The sequence below is a fragment of the Crotalus tigris genome, unplaced genomic scaffold, assembly GCF_016545835.1.
Source record: "Crotalus tigris isolate CLP2741 ecotype Arizona unplaced genomic scaffold, ASM1654583v1 scf7180000024338.4412243, whole genome shotgun sequence".
Taxonomy (NCBI): domain Eukaryota; kingdom Metazoa; phylum Chordata; class Lepidosauria; order Squamata; family Viperidae; genus Crotalus; species Crotalus tigris.
The window spans coordinates 77,479-98,467 of NW_024100508.1; the positions used below are offsets into that span (position 1 = coordinate 77,479).

Consider the following 20,989-nt stretch of genomic DNA (forward strand, 5'->3'; position numbering starts at 1 on the left):
CTAATAAGGTAAGCCAGCTGTGAAGCTATCTATTAATAAGATCTACCAATGAGGATTTTTTAAAAAATGAAATAAATTGTTAATAATGGGTTTCTGTTCTACAGGAAAGAAAAAAATGTTTGAGGGTAGTTAACAAAGCAGTTCCAACAATGGAAACAAATGAGAGTACATGCAGATGGTGCTCCATTGTTTCCTTTATTTTAGCCACCACAAAGATTGTGCTAGAAAAATGTGCTTAAACCAGCGAAGCTCCTGCTAAATAAAGCCTAGAAACAAGAATCTTTAGCAGATAAGATGTATGAGCTCCAAAAGATTATGAGGATCACAAGTGCCTTTGATAATGATAATGGCAAAGGGTCAAGGCAAATGATAGCAAAGGTAGTTTGCTAAACCCCTGACAAGCTCTTCAAATAGGATATGAGGAAGATTCATGTGAAGAAAGAGAAAGTTAAAAAAAAATCAAAGGAGTCCATCTGATTGAATAATGGGAAAAATACATTATTTTAATTTTAGAAATTAGGATAATGGTTTTGAAGAAATTGAAGTTGGTTGATAAAATTGATTCTAGGACTATGCACACTTTGCAAATGATTTAGAAACTATTTTTTTACAAAAATGGTTTTGTTCTTATGTCAACTTGTTCTAAAGACCATGGATGAATATGTTAAAAATATAATATGACAAATGAATCTTATTGCTTCTTTTTTGACAAAGTGTCTAGATTAGGAGACCAAGTATAATGAGAATTCCTAGGGTTTTCAGTAAAATTAACCATAGCTTCTTTATATATAAAATAGAAATATATGGGATGAATACTGTAGTTCCATTGCTCGACTGGAAGTTGTTTGAATAACTATATCCAATAATGTGGCTTTTAATGAATTTGTCCCTGCATAGAGAGAGGTATGCAAGTGGGGGGTACTTCAAAGTTTTTTTGGGAATTCAGTGGGATGCTGAGCAAATTTGCATATGACACTAAGGGGCTATTGCTAATAGCATAGAAAAATGGAGTCAAAATTCAAAAGGCTCTTTTCAGTTTGAACACACAGCTTTTTCCAACAAAATGCAACATCATAATAATAATAATAATAATAATAATAATAATAATAATAATAATAATAATAATAATAATAATAATAATAAAGTTGGAAGGGACCTTGGAGGTCATCGAGTCAAACCCCCTGCTCAGGCAGAAAACCCTACACCATTTCGGACAGATGGCTGTCCAGTCTCTTCTTAAAAAATTCCAGTATTGAAGCATTCACCACTTCTGGAGGCAGGTTGTGCCACTGATTAATTGTTCTGTCAGGAAGTTTCTCCTTAGTTTTAGGTTGCTTATCTCCTTGATTAGTTTCCATCCGTTGCTTCTTGTCCTGCCCTCAGGCACTTTGGAGAATAGCTTGACTCCCTCTTCTTTGTGGCAGCCCCTGAGATATTAGAAGACTGCTATCATGTCCCCCCTCGTCCTTCTCTTCGTTAAACTAGACATACCCAATTCCAGCAACCGTTCCTCATATGTTTTAGCCTCCAGTCCCCTAATCATCTTTGTTGCTCTTCTCTGTACTCTTTCTAGAGTCTCAGCATCTTTTTTACATTGTGGTGACCAAAACTGGATGCAGTATTCCAAGTGTGGCCTTACCAAGGCATTGTAAAGTGGTATTAATACTTCATGTGATCTTGATTATATCCCTCTGTTAATGCAGCCCAGCACTGAGTTGGCTTTTTTGGCAGCTGCAGCACACTGCTGGCTCATATTTAAATGATTGTCCACTAGGACTCTGAGATCTCTCTCACAGTTACTACTATTGAGCAAGGTACCCCCTATACTATACCTGTACATTTAGTTTTTCTTGCCTAAATGTAGAACCTTACTCTTTTCACCATTGAATTTCATTTTGTTAGATAGCGGCCAGTGTTCAAGTCTGTCCAGGTCCTCCTGTATCTTAAGCCTGCCTTCTGGAGTGTTAACATTGGGTTATATATTTATATATGAAAAATCAGAGATATAGAGACAAGATAGATTATGCCTGGCTCTGCAGTAGTATATCTGAGAAGGATATGGGTTTTCTGGGAAGTCTAGAGATTAAATATGAGCCATCAGTATGCTGTAGCTGCCAAAAGAGACAATGCAGTCTTGGGATAGTCAACCTAGGTTTAATGTTGAAATCATGGGAACTGATTATTTCACCATATGTTGCAATAGAATACCATGTCTAATTTTGGTTGCCACAGTACAAGAAAAATACTGAGGACATAAAGTAGAGAAGAATAACAAAGATAGTGAGGGGGTTGGAGCCTACATTTTATGAAGAATGATGTATTTAATCTTAAAAAAAGGATAAGGGGAGACATAACAGTAATTTTCTAATATTATCTCTAATATTTGAAGGGCTATCACAAAGAAGAGGATTATGGATGTATTATCCACAGGGCCCAGAAACTCTAAACAAAAACAGCATGTGATGCAATTATTACTATTTTATAGTATTAAGATTATGAAGTGTGTGTGTGTATACATACCCACACACATCATGTATGTGTATGTCTGTATGTCTGTATGTACAATGTTTGTGTGTATTTACACACACACACATCATAATACACACACCCACATACACACTCACACAACAATCCATCTTGTTTTAGATCTCTTTCGTGGAAAATATGAAACCAATTTCTATTTTCAAACAAATTAACAAACAACAAAAACATTTAATGTGGGATATCAACCATAAGATTGCTCATATAATTTTTTTTAAGTATTCAGCAAAGGAGAGATCTATCATTGCACTCAGTAAGGTCAAAATATTATAAAGTTTATCTGGAATCCCTATCTCACCTTCCTTCAAGTAAAAAAAAAAATGAAGTGAAAAATGATAGAACTCCAAATTAGGTTTGTGATGGATGCTGAAGCAATGTGGGGCTAGAATAGTTGACTTGTTCTATTCCAAAAATATTTCTTGTAAGTATATTTGTCATATAGTAATCTACCAATTCACGATGCTTCTCATGAATTAACTACTGATATATCTAATGTTCTTGCTGAAATATTCATAGGCTGACTGCTATTAATTTCCAGCTATCTTATTCTTTCAGTTTGTGACTTTCAGGTAAATCAGTGGTCTGTGATCTGTGTCTGCCACAGTAAATGAATGACATCTGTTGTCACCCCTGGATTATAGGTTTGCATCCTTTATTAAAAACAACCAAGCTTAATTCAACCCACCAGTTATAGTCTACTGATTGCCCTGACCCTGTATTTTTGCATTCTTTGGCATGCAGAAAAAATGGCCCATTGTATTTGATTTGTGCCCAACAGCAAGATGAGCCCAAGATCAATTTCTCTCTGCTTTTAGAATGTTGGTTGACAGTCCAAATTCTGCCACCATTGCTAGTCCAATGCAAAGACAAATGCTGGCCACACCCAGCAGAATCATCAGATATTCCAGAAATGCAACAGAGAGAGGCTGTGGTTTCTAGGCTAAGAACATATAACTGTGTGAGTTGGTGGTACATGATAGAAAACAAGCAATATGCTTGCTTTCTTCTGTGATGGTTGTCTCTTAAATGTCAGGAGAAAAACTTCATTCTCTCTTGTATTAATTACTGTGCCTTGGAGTACAATGAAAATGTTTCTGCTGATTTTGACTTCTTTTCTATCAGTGCTATTCTTACTATGTGGTTGTTTTTTGTTCTATTTTTAATTGCCTTCTTACATTTATAAGCCCATTAGCAGAGAAGGTCAGCTTAGATAAATATATTTTCAGCTCTGTCTAAATAATACATAAGTAAATTTCCCAAATCTATAAGTTTTGGGGACAATCCTTTTTGTAGCAGGACTGGAAGCAACTGAAATCCTAGATCAACTCTCCTGGACATTCCCAGTAATGGGCACACTAATTCTCTCCCCCCCTCTCTCTCTCACACACACAAACACACACACACACACACAGAGAGAGAGAGAGAGAGAGAGAGAGAGAGAGAGAGAGAGACAGACAGACAATTTGTCTAGAACAGCCTATCCATTTGGGTACTAGCCAAATGAGTGGGATGCAACTCACTGAGAGTTAAATCCCATTCATCTGGATAGTACCCAGTTGGGAAGGTTGTTCTAGACAAATTTAGTTTAAAGCAGCTTTTTATATGTGTGTGTACTATTTAGTTGAACTGTGAAGGGGCAATTTTCATCTTTCATATACCCTCTATGCCAGTGGTTCTCAACCTTTCTAATGCCGTGACCCCATAATACAGTTCCCCATGTTGTGGTGACCCCCAAGTGGGTGTGGCCACCAATAAGAGGGAGTAGGACAGCTAGGGAAAAGGGAAAAAATGGCGGACAGCGTGGTTTGGTGACCCCCGTGAAATGGTCATTCGACCCCAAATGGGGTCCCGATCCACAGGTTGAGAACCACTGCTCTATGCTAATAATGATATTTTTTGCCAAGGCCACACAACCTATTCATGGCTGATGTTTGACTGCCCTCAAATCCCAAAGCTAATTTGACCACTTTGTTGAAAAGACCACATATTGATAATTCTCACAGCACTTCCAGGTTTATTTCATTTCTCATTGCCAACACTCTCATTGGATTAAGCTACAATCCAGTGCATATTTAATCAGAAATGAGCCTTGCTGTATTCAGCACAGAATTCAGTGAATATAGTGTTTACTCCTTAGTAAGTATGTTTAGAAAGATAGTCTAAATGGTAATATGGCTGTCATTAGTCATGTGACTTGCAACCAATTAATCAAATCATTAAACAATTAGATTTAAATGTCTTAAATTATAGTTGCAAATTGCAACCATCTCAATAAAGTTTGAGGTACTGTATATTGAAGGGTATAGTAATTTACAGCCTGGTAAATCAATGCATATTTTAAATGATGGTTAAAGTAGAAAGGGCGCCTTTTAATGTTTTCATTTTTTTATTCCCTATCACAGTGACAAACTAGAACTAAAATGGCATAAGTGTGCTGTTAATTCATATTCACGCTGATGAAAATTGGAACTTGCTGATTAGAAGTGGTGTCCTTTGATTAATCGCCTAAAGCTTTAGCTGATTAAGAAGCCAATTATAGCTTATAGCTCTGCTTATTGTTGGAGTAGAGTTTATAAAGGAAGTGTTTTAGCTCACATGGTATTCTTATGTACTCATGAATGGAATTTTACCAAGTGCAACCTGGAGGAGAATTCTGTAACCTATATATCCCCCATAATGGAGAACATACAGCTATAAGCTTAGGGAAAAAAAATGGGAAGAGCACTCACTGATGCTTACAAAGCATCTTATGCTGAATTTTTTGTTCAGTTCGGAAGTTCTTTTTCCTCTTGTGGTGAAATATATAGCTTATCTCTTAAACATGCAGATTGTGTGTTCTTGTCATCTTTTTTTCTTTTTCCTTAAATCTCTGAGAAATTATACTTACAGATCTTATATATGGTAATTATACCATGTGTCTCATATAAAGCTCACAGTATCAGTGATAGATCTTACATCTATAACTGCAAAGAATGCAACAGAATTACATTCTCAGGACCAAGCATCTTAAAACAGAATAAGTTACTCCCCAAACCCTCACCACAGATATTCACGAGAGATTTTTCAAATAAGCCTTATATTTTCATATTTCAACTTGGAAACATAACTTTTATTATATTTCCATTGCTGAAAATCCTCCTGTAGGAATATTTCATAAGGGATCTAGTTTTAACTTCATTCAGGCCCCTTCCCTAGCATTTTCTCTGTTTTGCTCCTTTTCGTTTATACCTGCTCCAAACAGATTTACTTCTATGCTCTTTTAATCATTCTGGATATTAGATAAGGAGTTTCCAGGGGCCATTTTTCCAATCTCCATTGATAGGAAAAAGACAAAAGATCAGCAATAATCTAACATGAGTTTTCTAGGTAATAAAGAGCTGTGGTGGTACAGTGGTTAGAATGCAGTATTGCAGGCTGACTCTGCTCACTGCCAGGAGTTTGATCCTGACTAGATCAAGATTGAGTCAACCTTCCATTCTTCCAAAGTGTATAAAATGAGGATCCAGATTGTTGGGAGCCAAAATGCTGACTCTGCAAACTGCTTAGAAAGTGTTGCAAAGCACTATGAAGCGGTATATAAGTCTAAGTGTTATTGCTAATAAATAATGCTTGAGGTGACTAGTCATGCAATTTTAATGCTGTGTTCTTGTATGCTAATCATGAATTCATTTGGGAACTGTCTAAATAAAGTAAAGTGAGGTGTTGGGATTGATGCATTGTGTTACCAGCTTTTATAGGAGAAAATTTCTTTTGAAGCAATTACTATGTTCATCATTCAAAAAAGCCACTGGAACTTATACTATATTCAATAGTCAAATTACTTATCTTAACCTTCAGAAAATATGGAAAGTATGTTATGCATTATGAAACAAGTCAGTGGAGATTTAAGTGGATACTTAAATTACGACAACACCCTTCTCACAAAATCCCGCAGGTTCCCACCTTTTTAGTCTCATGATGAGCTGGTTGTTCCCCTTGTTGCTAAAATTGGATAAGACTGGAGTCCAAGGATTATTTAATAGTTTGGATATTACAGGATAGAAGTGTGCGGTTTTCTAGATTTCTTGTCTTTGCCTCTTATAATTTTATTTTATTTTTATTTATTATTTATTAAATTTGTATGCCACCCATCTGCCCCATAAGATGACTCTGGGCAGCTATTATTGCTATGAGCTTTTCAGGGATGGATTTTAGAAGATATGCAGCAAGTTTCAATAATAAATAAATAAAAAGTCAGAATGTATTGAAAGCATTCTTGTATTTTAAAATAAATTATTATTCCATACTACAATGTGTCTGAAAATTATGGATTTTTCATTCGGAAATCTGAAGCCCAACATATAAATTGCATTTTCAAAGGTGCACATAGAACTTGATAACACACTACTAACTTTTGATAATCACTGCTTCTTGCCTGAACATTCAGAGCTCATTTACTCCCATTATATAAGAAAAAAAGACACTCAGTAAGTCAGGAGCATGAGTTCAACATTCTAATTTTTTTTTTTTTTTGTAATTCAGGAGAAAAAAAAAGTTGGATTGTGCCATGGTAATGCAGAAGTGCATTAAACCTGAATTTTCTTAGGGGTTGAAGGAATAAGGACGATGATTCTGACTCATATAATTTTGTTTTTGTCTTTTGGTCACTCAAGCTATGCATTTACTTTTAAGAAATATCTACAGCAAATGTAATGCAATTAGCAGATTATTCTGTTTTAAATCTGACTGCTGAGTGCAGTTCTATAATCAGAAAAAGTAAAACGTTGATGAACTTTCTTGGAAGAAGGGTTTAGAAGGAAGGTTAAAAAAAAATTCCCTCTTTAAAGAAATGGATTTCTCATGGACAATCTTGAAAATTGATAGCAGCTTGTTTAATTTCTCGGAATCATAGCCTTGGAATTTGTTGTACAGAAGCACATAGACAGATAACGATGTCTTCTCTTTTAGGTGATGCTTGTACAATGGCAGACTACAGTCAACTGAAGGGGATCCTCCTGGATCTTCAGTCACATCGTCAGAGGCAGCAAAACCAGCCAGGAGAAGACAGAACCCAAAAGCGCTTCTTAGTCGAAGATATGTTTAATTACTTGGATATAAATGGTGATGGGCACCTCAGCAGCTCTGAATTGGCTCAGGTTAGTTGCTATTTGATGGAAACTGAATTAGGAAGTGGATTGCCTTTTTCATCCAAGGTGTAAACTGAATGTAAACACAACGAAACTATTTTGGCAATAGCCTTTTGTTAAATGCTATTCAAAACTTAACAACAAACTCTTTCATTATTGCTGAAGGCTTTTTGTAGTTGTTGGGTTTTTTTAGTGTTTTTTTTTTTAAAAAAAAATTGGTATTCATAGGATATTCCTCAAACTTACAACCATAACTGGGACTGGAATTTTCAACGTAGGTCATGAATCAAATTGGATCAGATTTTGTGACAATTTTTACAGTGATATTAAGCAAATCACTGTAGCTGTTAAATGAATCACCGGATCCTCAAGCAAATCCAGCTTCCCCAGTGGGTAGGTTTTACCATATTTAGCCAGAACTTGGCAAAAAGATTGCAGCTAACAATTGTGTGACTGCAGGATGCTGTAACAGTTGTAAATGTGAGCCAGTTGCCAAACATTCTTCCATATTGTGCTTACGTGACCATGAAGATGTGTGACAGTTGTAAGTGAAAGTACAGGTCTTAAGTCACTTTTTCCAAGGTTGTCCTAATTTTGAGCCACCATTAAACATAAGGTCATAACTCAAGGACTACCTATGGATTACAAAATATGAAGTAGCTATGTGACATTTTTCCTCTTCATCAAAAATTGATCTATGCTGGATTTTTTTTCCAAATATGTCTTCCTTCTTGAGAAATGTGTGTGTGTGTGTGTGTGTGTGTGTGTGTGTGTGTGTGTCTGCATGAAAATATATTAAAACTAAAACATAAGGTAATGTCAGAACATCATCCTTTCCTAAAATGATTTAATAAACTTTACTAAACTATTATTTATCATCTATTCATACAGTATCATTTTGTAGTTGGAAAAGAGTTAATTAGCTATAAAAAAGAAAGCAGTGCTTCCGGAAATACTGTTTTTATAATGACCATGATTATGTTGTATCTCTAGAACCCTGAGCATTATCAGGTTACAATCAGAAAGAGCATGATGGATTGGCTGGACCAGTTATCTCAACCATGTATTTATATATATTAATGAGATGACATCAGAAACAAACCTTTCTTAGGAGCAAATTGTACACAGCAGATAATCCTGTTTGCCTCTAATTTTCCTTCTTACGCCATTACTTATTATACCTACTGCTTCCTCCCTGAAATATGAGAAAGCATATATGTTAAAAAGTATTAGACTGTCAAAATGTATGCAGAATTTGAAGTTTCACCTAGCATTCCTTGATCTGAAGTTCAAACTTTGTTGAATTATAATAATTAATTACAAAATAAAGCTCTTTCCCATTCCATAATTAGCATCCACCCACTTGCTTTCTAAACTTCTCCCTCTGGTGATCTGTGGCTCATCGATCATTCAATTTCTCACTTTGCTGCTACAACCCCCAAAATAATATGTATGTGCTGAAAAAAATCATTCATTTCCATTCCTCCCTGATCTAGAGCAGAAAAGTGTTTTTAAAAATAGTAGATTTAGAGTTGATCAATAAGTGAGACATAAGGAGAAAGATTAGAAATTCATTGGGAGAAGGGATGGGGGAAGGATTGAATTATTTTGCAATCCTGATTGACAGAACAAGGAAGTCCAATTTTCTTGTCTCATTTATTTTTTTTTATAATTTTTAAATTTTTAATTCTAAAATTTTACATTTGGCATTTCAATTTTTATATACTATTTCACAGTGCTTTTTTTTCTAAAAAAAAAAAAAAAAAAGGTGCCGGAACTCACACACGTCCTACAACCCGCCTTGCCTACCCTACAAGGTTCCATCCAAAAAAGGTGCTGGAACTCCATTCTGGGTGTTCTATGAGAAAAAAAGCTCTGCTATTTCATATTTTGATGCTGTATTGTACACCACCCAGAATCCCTCTGTGAGGGAGATGGGCAGTTCAGAAATATGCTATATAAATAAATATAAATAAATAATGTACTTATGCTTTGAATAAACCAGTCTATATCTCAGCTGATGGGGGGCGGGGGGATGAATTGGTTTCCTTCAATCCAGGAGAAATGAAAGGAGGGCCTATCACTGGACTAGAAAAAAAACTGAAAGAAAATGAAGGCCTTCATGTAACGTGCAGAGTCTTGCCAGAAGAAATGAAAAGCAACATATTGTCAAACAGTAAATTAGTTATAACAGTATCCAAAACAACATATGTTTTTATCAGTGACTCATTCTAGGTCATAAAAGTAGCAGGAGTAGTAGAATAATAGTAGCAGCAGCAGCAATATTAATAATTTCTCATCGTTCATTTATATCAAGACTTCATTACTAGTATTATTTATAGCATTATTATGTATGAAAAAGAATAGAGCCCCAGGCAGGTATCCAAGAATACAACTACAATGAAAAGTAAAGCAAAGATGTGCAGATCATCCCAATCTCAGGCAGCCACAGCCAAGTCAAATTATATCTACATATTTGATGGCTATCTGAGGAAATGTGATCATGTTGTGTCCTTTATGAGCAGTGAAAATTCTAGAAATTGCACTACAGTGTTCGTTTCCATTTGAATAAGGGAGTTTTAGGAGCCTCATGGTAACATTTGTTCTATTTATAAATATTCAAGCAGCATCTATTGGAAACAAATGCATACTATTAAAAAGGAGATCAGTAAATTTGTTCATAATCATAACTAATTAATAGTTTGTCACTTGGTTATCTAATGTGTATTCCCACGTTTACCGGGATTGTACAAATTCTGGAAAAAGAGTTTTAGATACAGAGCATGTTAGTGTCTCTCAGCTACTCATTGCAAGAGCCTTGTATGTATGAGCCCATATAAAATATGCCACTGCCTTAAGGGTCACAGGTTTCCTTTTTTCAGATTCACATGGAAGTATAAAGAAAGTCAGGTTACTAGAATAAATACCAGAGAAATGCCAAGATTATGAAGTGGGGATAAATCCCACCACAAACACATACACAAGCAAGCTGCACTTGGACAAGGTTCAAAGCTTTCTTCTGAACCGTTTTCAACAGCTCTGCCCAAGATGGTCACGAAAAGCATTGAAGACTCTCTCTGACAGCCAAAGGTTGAGTTTGACAAAGTTCTCCTCAGATCTGTCCTTCTAATTATGGAATGATCTCCTGGAAAAAAATTGTCTGGCATTTACATTAATGGCTTTTTCTGACATGTGAGGCAGCGGGTTCATCACCCCTCATAGTACCAAGTTAATGTTATTTTAACAACATTTTAACATATTTTAGAATCATTTAAAATGTAATACTTTCAGTATTAATCTCTGATTTGGGGCAATTAGTGCTTTCATCTTTAGGTTAGTTTTCTCTAATGTGTTTTTGTTTTATTCTTTACAAAATGTTGAAAAGATACTCTGTAAAGACAATTAGGATTTGGTGTGTCAGTCTATCCATCTGTGTATCAGCAGGAAAAGTTTATGAAAACAGAACAGATTGGGACCAAATTTGGTATGGAAAGGTAGAGTTCAAAATGGTTAAAATTGAGTACTTTTAAGTACTCTGCAGAATATCAGAAGGAACTAGTTTTTTGCTTCCTTTTCTATTCTTGCACTTTTTGCTTTCTCTTTATTTCTCTCATTTTTCTTTTTTTTTTCTTTTACTGGCCTATTTGTGTTAGTTTCTAGCCTTATATAAATGTTTTAATAAAAATTATGCTTAAAATGATTAATACTGAGATAGGGGAATTCCAAAATTCACCCTTGGTGGAAGGCAATTGGAATGTTTCCATCTGCTCCAGAAGTCCTGCTTCTTCCTCCAATCTGATCATTTGTTCCAGAGCAAATTTGCTATTGAAGGCTTGGAAAAAAATCCATATTATGCTCTGCAGGATGTCTGCGCCTGGATTTATTATTATGGTTCATCACAAACAATCAGCCAGATGTTTAGGCTGGATTTGGCATTTTATCCACCTATCAAATGCTTCCCAAAAAGCTGGGATAGACAGATGTTGTATGATGGTGTTAAAAGTATATTATTAGTTCTAAATTATTCTAGATTATTTTGTGGTTCTGGATATATGATATTTATTTTGTATGTTGATTAGCGTAATTAGATTTAGGGAAGCAGCATCATTTGAACAAAATTAATTTGTTGTTCCTTTTTCAATAGTAGAGAAATATATTTATTCTTATGCAGATTTCAACATTAACAGGAGAGATACTTTCAACTTCCCTGTCACAATTCTTTGAACCCAGTTGTGGCTATCAGAGGTTGATGTCATTTACTTTATGCACAATTGACAGCATTTAGTATCTCTACCTGACAACATACAATGTCAGATTATTGTGGAGGGGTGGTAAGATTTATTACATTAATAAACAAAATAATATGGTGCAAATTTTTCAAGAATGTGTCCTCCCAAAAGAACAAGATTCCTATTAAAGTCTATATCTTGATCCAAATATTGGCATGCAACATACATATCTTCTCCCCATCAGCAAATACACTTCCCAATAGTGTAAATATACACAATGTAAAATGACTACATTTAAAGAAAAGCCATTATGCAAGAGAAAAAAAGCATATCTTATTCCCATTAGGCATATGTGACTCATTTTAAACCTGGCCAATGTCAGTTTTGCAAATATTCACTTATTATCCATTCAAATTATTCTTCTGTAAATTATTTTAAAATAAAAGAAAATCTGCAGTTATAACCCTATGCTATTTTTTAAAATATATTTTAAAATGCAACTACCACAATACAGGCCAATGATGGCGAACCTTTTAGAGACCAAGTGCCCAAACTGCAACCCAAAGACCATTTATGTATCATCGGGTGCTGGGTGGGCATGGCCCATTGGGTGGGCATGGCTTCAGTGGTAACGGCAGACTGGGTGGGACTAAAAAGTTCAATCAATCAATTCCAACTTTGCAAGATCTTTTTTTCCCATGAGAAGTTGAAATTGATTGATTTATTGAACCTTTTTTTTTTTTTTGCACACAGCAGTGGAGGCCTAAAGCGAAAAGGTTTTATAAAAGCCAGCTGAAGGCCTAGGACTGGGGCAATGGTGCATGTGTCCACAGAGAGGGCTCTGTGTGCCACCTGTGGCATGCATGCCATAGGTTCGCCACCACGGATGTAGGCCTTTTCAGTATATTTAATCTTCTTTAATGTTCGTTTGCTTTTCAAAAATTTTAGTTTATTCAAAAAGATTAAAATACAAAATACCAAAACATTAAAAAAGAAACAAAAGAAAAACATACAACAAAAAAGACATTAACAAAAACATGTCTTAAAAATTATCTAAAATTAACACATATACACCTAATGTCCTTCCTAGGTGAATGCTGATTAGTAATAACATAACAATATTAGTTTCCCACGCCGTGCGAAACAGGCCAATTTTTTTTTCAAACTGTTAAACTACTAAATCTACTTGCAAATTGTTAGCCTGTCATCTATAAACTATATTAATAACAAAATGGTTAACAGTAAAAACAATAATAATGAACGTATTATGTAAGAATATAAGAATAATAAAAATTGTAAACAATAAGAAAAAGACAAGGTTAAAACTGCAAAACCCTCTGTTAATACATTGTTATTGTAGTCAATTCATAGAAAATTTACCATAGCTTCAAGCCCCAATCATCCCAAATATTACTCCTAATTATCTGGATCAAATATCCACCTTTGCTTTGTTATACAATTCCTTATCAGTTACTGATTGATTAGATACAATAAGCCAAGATTCCAAAGCAAATCTATCTCCCCCCCCAAAAAAATAGATAAAATCATTCCTCAATTAGACGTATAAAGTCCATTTCCCATTCTCCATCAAACTCCCTAAAAAAAAAAAAAACTTTGCCATTTATCCACCCAAAAAGTGCTATTATATAAAAGTGCAGGGTTAAACTTCTGAAAGGAATATGGAGTTGACTCTTTGATTTCTGAGTCTATATTTCTGCCTGGCCAGATTACAGCTGAAAAAAAAGGTTTCTTCTCGATATTCTGTACCATCTGTGTGAATAGAATAGAATAGAATAGAATAGAATAGAATAGAATAGAATAGAATAGAATAGAAGGGAGCTTGGAGGTCTTCCAGTCCAGCCCCCAGCTTGAGCAGGAGAGCCTATACCATTTCAGACAAGTGACTGTCTAGTCCAGTGGTTCTCAAACTTTTTAATGCCGTGACCCCCAATTGGTCGTAAGTCGAGGATTACTCAACCAGTCGTAAGTCAAGGACTACTCAACTGGTGCAGCACCGTTTGCAGAATGGGACTTTTGGTGGGCTCAGCAGGGCAGAGACAGCCTGGACAATTCCTATTGGTTTTTGAAAGCCAATAGAATTAGACTCTATTCAAGAGAGTCTATTCTATTGGCTTTCAAAAGCCAATAGAATAAAAGGGAGTAGCACAGCTAAGGAAAAGGGGGAAAAAATGGTGGACTGCGTTGTTTGGCGACCCCCGTGAAATGGTCGTTCGACCCCAAATGGGGTCCCGACCCACAGGTTGAGAACCACTGGTCTAGTCTCTTCTTAAAAACCTCCAGTGATGGAGTGCCCACGATTTCTGAAGGCAAGTTGTTCCACTGGTTAACTGTCCTCACTATTAGGAAGTTTCTCACTAATTCCAGGTTGCTTCTCTCTTTGGTCATTTTCCAACCATTGTTTCTTGTGCTGCCCTCGGGTGCTTTGGTGAACAACCTGGCTCCCTCTGCCTTGTGGCAGCCCCTCAAATCCTGGAATACTGCTATCATGTCTCCCCTGTTTCTTCTTTTCTTTAGATTAGCCAAACCCAATTCCTGCAGCCATTCTTCATATGTTTTAGTCTCCAGGCCTTTGATCATTTTAGTTGATCTTCTATGAACTTTTTCCAAGGTCTCAACATCTTTTTTGTGGTATGGTGACCAGTGTTATTTCTGTATCTATTTTTCTTCTTGTTGAATCTACTGCTTTGGAAATTCTTCTTGTAGGTTTGAAATACTATTTATTGCCTGTTTTTTAAAAAAATGTTTTGTGCCGATTTTATAAGTTCATCAAATCTTTTTGAAAGGAATTCAACTAAAGATTGCATCATGCTAGCCAGGCTCTGCTTTCTCCCCTTGGGTGTCAGCTTCCTTCTTCACTGTAATTCGATCTATTGTTGCTCAAAGCAGGGTGAGCGCAGAGAAGGAGCAAAGAAGACAGAGAAGATATTTGCTGATTATTTTGATCCAAAGGTTTTGCAAGTTAATAAAATCCAAATCCAAAGGTGCATGCCATGTTTCCATATGAAAAGCAAAAATTGATGAACAATCAAAGAAATAAAAGAAAGAAGCAGAAAAAAATAACAACAGAAAGAGTCCAGCAGGGGTTGAAATAAATCAGCCTTCATCCAGCCAATTAACCTTTATAGATAGGAACAAAAGCAAAAGTTCAAAAAGTGAACTCGATGCCCATTGACTTTTTGACTGCTTCCACAGGGAGCTGCAATCTTCAAGATTCCACCCCCTCCCCCCATCCACAGCGATCCAAAAGTCATCTTGGGTCATTCCTAAGTGCCCCCTTTTAAATCCAGGGGGCAAGGTTGCCAATAATCCAGTTCAGGCAGCAAACAAAGTAGAATGTAAGTAAGAGGGGAAAATCCCCATTACACTTCAGCAGCCATCTTGGGGGAGGTGTCCCTTCTCTAATATTCATTTGTTTACCAGTTACTCATATCAATTTTATTATACAGATGACCATAGAAAACTATCTTGCTTTGCAACTTGTACACAAATGTTTGCATTTTGTTGTTAAATCTTTGAGCTGAGAATGATAGACACCAGATGCAGGTAATCCCTGAGTTACGAGCACTCACTTAACATTCATTCAAAGTTATATGATCAGCACCCCCTAGTGTTTATGAGCAAATCCCAAAATTATGAATATTGCAGCACCACGGCGGTCGTTTGCCCTTACTAGTGACTGCAGATGCTCTGCAACATTCACACTATTCCCCCCTCCCTTCCTGCCATGCTGGACTCACTTACATTGCCAAATCTGTCTCCTCTCTGCTGCAGTTTCTTTCCATTTGAGGGAGAGGAGAATCAGCTTGGAAATGCTTTTCGCGCCAACAATGGAAGCTCCTGGGTGCCATAATATCGCATGAGTTCAAACACAAATTCTCTGCAAAAGAGATCATGACCCCTGGAAGCTTTATTCTGAGGGGGGGAAGTGTTTGCTTCATTTGCATGCTATGGGGCAAAGCGTGGAATTGGAGTCGGCCGGGCACAGGAAACAATGCCGTCTGTGGCCCAGGTGCTCACGTGCGCCTTGATTTGAGGACAGAAACAAAGCCTTCAACTGAGCAGGGAGGTATCGTGGGGTGAGTCCCCTTGCACCTGCATCCAAGCTTCTGGCGGAGGAGGCAGCAGCAACAACCACCTGAGCAGCCACGATCTCCCCTCCCTAGCCAGCCAGCCACCCACCCTGCCCGACCTATTCCTTGTCTGACTGGCCGGTGGGACAAATCCTGACTGCTCCTCTCCTTGTCCTTCTCCCCACTCAAGCAGTGGCAGCAGCTTCAGTTTCTCCGCTCCGAAAAGAATAAAGCAGAGACGCTGAGCAGGATTGCTCTCAAGAAGGCGTGGATGCACTGCTCGCTTGCATGCACCGGTCTTATTGGGAGCAGTCCTACTCTGCATTTCCACTTCTTTCCACTCGGACGGAGTGGAGAAACTCAAGTCGCTGCTGCTCAAACACTTTTTATCCAAACGCAGACCTGAAAGAGATTGAAAGGTCCATGAGCCTGCCAGTGAGGTGCTTCAGAAACGGAAAGGAATGTTCTGTGTGACTGCTTGAAGCTCTTTGTGACTCAGGTCTCCATTTGGATAAAAAGAGCACATATGGGGATATTCAAAATGCAGGGATCAGTTTTGAAGCTCCATATGACAGCCCTTTCCATTTCTGAAGTGCCTCACAGGAAAGGCCTTTTCTCAAGCCCTTTTGTAGCGAAAACGAGCCCCTGGAGCAAGCACGTCTTGCATTGTGGCTCAGTTTTCACCAGGAAAAGCCTTTTCTCAAGACCTTTCCTAGCGAAAATGGAGCCCCCAGATGGAGTGTACCTCACTCTGTGGCTCCGTTTTTAGAGTTACAATTGGAATGTGCAAACTCCATTACAGGACTGCCTGAAATTCTGTGTATTCCTAGCATCAGTACTGGGAGATCAAAAGAAAACTGTGATGGAAGACAGTAAAAATGAGCTTTCATGATTGCCACTATATTTTTGCAAGAAATAGCCAACTATTATGATGCCTCTCAGAACCAATATATTTCTGTCTGCTATCTTTGGGATGGATGGCATGTCATCATTAGGAATTAGACCCTGATTAGATCTGTTCTGTTTAACTCTCATATTTAATTTCCCAATCTAGCATTCTCAATATACTTCCAAACTTTAATTATACATCCAGAGAATCATTTGTCAGACTGAGCCATGAACGTTATTGTTACAAACTTTGAGAAGAGGATAAGAGTCTTATTTTATTTTTAACAGTTAAAAAGGCCAGCATGTTTACAATAATGCTAAGATCTTTGAAAACAAGAAATTTCTTGGGCTTTCAGATTGGTTTTGTGATCACTTAGAATCCGTATAAATGTTTTAAATCTGTAAGTCAACACTTGCAGACTCTCTCATGAAAATATTGTCATCAAAATTAATCCTGCATCCTAGGATCATGATGAATGTTATTGGTCACATTGAGTACTACAATGTCATAATAAAACAGCAACTCAGAGAATAAAGAATATGGATAGTCTGTAAGCCATATGTAAAATGATAATTGGCTCTAATAAATAGATAAATAGCTAGATATCAGCTGCTTTATGGTCTGAAAGCACTCTATTTCAATCCTATCTAACTAGCCTTGGAAAGACAAGCTGCCCATCTTAATTATTATAGTAGCATGGCATATATTGAGATGTTTTTAATGGGTTGTTTAGCAAAATCAGCTCCTTGGCTGAATCCTTGTGATAGATCAAAGCAGGGCAAACTAACAGCCAATATGCCTTTAACTCTTGACTGAACACTAATTGGTTGAACATATATGTGATAATATTTGTCTGGCTTAAAATACCATAAAATGACCTTGTACTACCGTATGTGATTGAATTATAAAGCAAAGTGTAAATGTATTCTTACCTTATGACCAACTACTATATGTGATAACTATACTAATAGAAGAATTGATCTTAATTATTTTATTGGCAAAATGCCCATCATTATAGTTAGTGTGTGCTAGAGGGTAGATTTGGAAAGATGTTTGTATATTGCTAGGCTGTTCTTTCATTCAGATTCTCTTGCGCTGGAGAGTGAGACAAGTAGTGTCTTGACTACTAAGCTGCAAAGTTTTACTTTTTTTTTCATATAAGCCATTAATTGGAAGTGAGGAAAGTAAAGTGACAGTAGTGAATTATGAGCTAGATAATAGTCCCAGGAGCTTCTGATTTCTGCTGTTGAGACTTCAACCTCCTTATATTAGTAACTTATATACTAACTCCTGGTCTTTTCTTTCTCATCATTCTAGAGTAGTCTTCTCCAACTTGGCATTCTTCAGATTTGTGCCCTAGGGATTCTTGAGTTTTTGTTCCAAATTATCTAGGAAACACCAGGCTAATGAATATCACACAATCTTATTTATATCATAAATTATTGATGAGAGATGGGGAGAGAGAGCAAGAGAGAGAAATGGACTCATAGCTGTGAGAAAAGGGCAAAGCATGAACATGGCTGAATATTCTATTATCCTATAGATGTAAAACTAAAAGTAAGGGATGCTGGCAGATATAATTAAAGGAACAATATCAGGTAAGTTGACTATTTGTAATGACTCTGATAACTGAGTCCTCAAAAAGTCTGCTGTGGCTTTCTTCTTTGTAAAGTTAAGTCCAGGCTGTTACAAAGGAATCCACAAGACACACATCTTTCATCAAAATGATATCAGCAAAATCACATAATCACAAACTCTGCCCCTTTCATACAAGCATGTGATGTTAATGCCACATGTACAAAAGGGCATGTCATGAACTATGCAGTCAGACTTTGCCGCATTAACTGTGTAGCATTAACTGTGTAGCTCTGCATAAGTTCTGATTCTGGGTCTAATATATATATATATATATATATATATATATATATATATATATATATATATGTAGGTCTTTGGTTATTCGGGTTTTCTCCTGCATAAAATTGGAAGTGTCTTGGTGACGTTTCGATGAAGTCCCATTCGTCATCTTCAGGCTGGTATTTTCAGCTTCGTGCTTCGAGGAGCACAAAGCACAATTTCACGCGGGAGAAAACCCGAATTGCTGCTTGAAGCACGAAGCTGAAAACACCAGCCTGAAGATGACGAATGGGACTTCGTCGAAACGTCGCCAAGACACTTCCAATTTTACGTGGGAGAAAACCCAAACAACCAAAGACCTACATATATATATATATATATATATATATATATATATATATATATATATATATATATTTTCTGAGGTTTTCGCGGGTATTTGTATGTAGGTCTTTGGTTGTTCGGGTTTTCTCCCACGTAAAATTGGAAGTGTCTTGGCGACGTTTCGACGAAGTCCCATTCGTCATCTTCAGGCTGGTGTTTTTAGGTTGGTTCCTCTTCTCATACTCTTTGGGGCGCTTTCCGCCTCCACCCCTTTGATGTGTATCGTAGCCATTTTCACTTTCTCTACGATGGGGTTTCACCCTAGAGATCCTGCATCCACTCATCCACAAACAAGAGAAGAGGAACCAACCTAAGGATGAGAGGTGTACCCGACCTGGGGAAACATGGGACGCCCTCAATTTACAAACACGAAAAAGGGGGAGGTGGGTGGTAATACACATGTAAGCAAAAGATGCAAAGACAAATCAATTGATTTTGTAGATGAGGCAAGGATTGGTCGGGCAGGACCTATCACAAGGTCCAGGAGCCGAGTGCAGACGCAGTTACATTTATAAGTAAGCTCTCCCATCAACCTGTTCATACCCTGATGATGATGGCAGTCATAGGCCATCGAAAGCTTGGTTTTATTTATTAAAACTTTATTGTTTATATTTCCTGGTGATCATTTTTTGTCTTTTGATATATATGTATATGTATATATTAGACATAGAATTTTCCTCCCTATGTATGCAACACATTCAATGAATACATATGAGAGTTTCTGAGACCAGGAATCTTATGCAAGAATTAGCAAAGTAGATATTATAACTACAACAGACAGTAGAAACATTTACAAAAATACATTAGAGGGATAAGGAAAGCTATCTACACTTAGCCAATTACATATTACTGTGGAAACAGTTCAAGAATGTCTGGACTGGATGTTTGCAGCTGGGAAGACATTAGGAAGTGACTAATATCAGCAGATAAGCAGGCAAAGCAAAAACAAAAAAACAAAGGACCCAAAGTAACTATCCCTCTATTTTCCATCTTTCCCTTCTGCTCAGTAAATCAGAGATGCTAAAGAATCACATGACTAACAAGCTTATATAATTTCTTGGCTCATCTCTCAATGGTCTATTTTGAATTCTGATATTTAATTTCTCATGATGTTCCATTCAGAGTCTCCTTCCTTCCTTCCTTCCTTCCTTCCTTCCTTCCTTCCTTCCTTCCTTCCTTCCTTCCTTCCTTCCTTCCTTCCTCCCTCCCTCCCTCCCTCCTTCCTTCCTTCCTTCCTTTCTTTTTCCAGGAATGCTGTGCATAGTTTAAAATATTTAAAGTAACAATAAATAAATATTTAAATAATTTTAAGGAACATGACCCCCTACCAGTCATAGAATTAAAATTATAACCAAATGTGAATAGTTCTATTGCTATCTTTTTATTGATAGTTGAAAAAAAAAGAAGATCTGGAAGATGATTTCTTGAATTGTACTCCAGAAGATCTTCTCCGTTTTGATGATTACAACCAAGATGGTTACCTAACTCTGCAGGAACTTTATACTGCATTCCGTAAGTAATAACTTATCTCTGTGCGTATCTTTCACTGTTGCAGAATGAAGGTAGGAAATGGTCTTTTTTTCCTTGCAGGGAGACGGTAATATCTGTCTTCCTTGAACTTTCCCAGATCTTCCCAGGCAATTGTTAATACATGTTTTGTGGGCCATCATTTTCAGTAGCAAATGACTGCCAGCAGTAAAGATCTGAGAGGGAGAGATAATAGATATTTTATTAGTGGAGGGAGATTAATACAATCAGTTTAAGGAGCTATATGTTCACTTCTTGCCATTGCTTTAGGGACAGAGGGATGTTTAGAGATCATGCAGAAGAGAGGAAACGTGAGCGTTACTTTTTATTAATCAGTGAAGGCAA

General features: G+C 36.8%; 1 protein-coding gene across 1 annotated transcript; it reads left to right on the plus strand.

The window, feature by feature from the left end:
- Window positions 1-294: 294 nt before the first annotated feature.
- Window positions 295-20,637, plus strand: LOC120300046 (follistatin-related protein 4-like). Its single transcript, XM_039325545.1, has 4 exons — window positions 295-378; window positions 2,390-2,417; window positions 7,489-7,676; window positions 20,509-20,637. The coding sequence occupies exons 1-4, from the start codon at window positions 295-297 to the stop codon at window positions 20,635-20,637; spliced, it is 429 nt and encodes a 142-aa protein (XP_039181479.1).
- The last annotated feature ends 352 nt before the right edge of the window (window positions 20,638-20,989 follow it).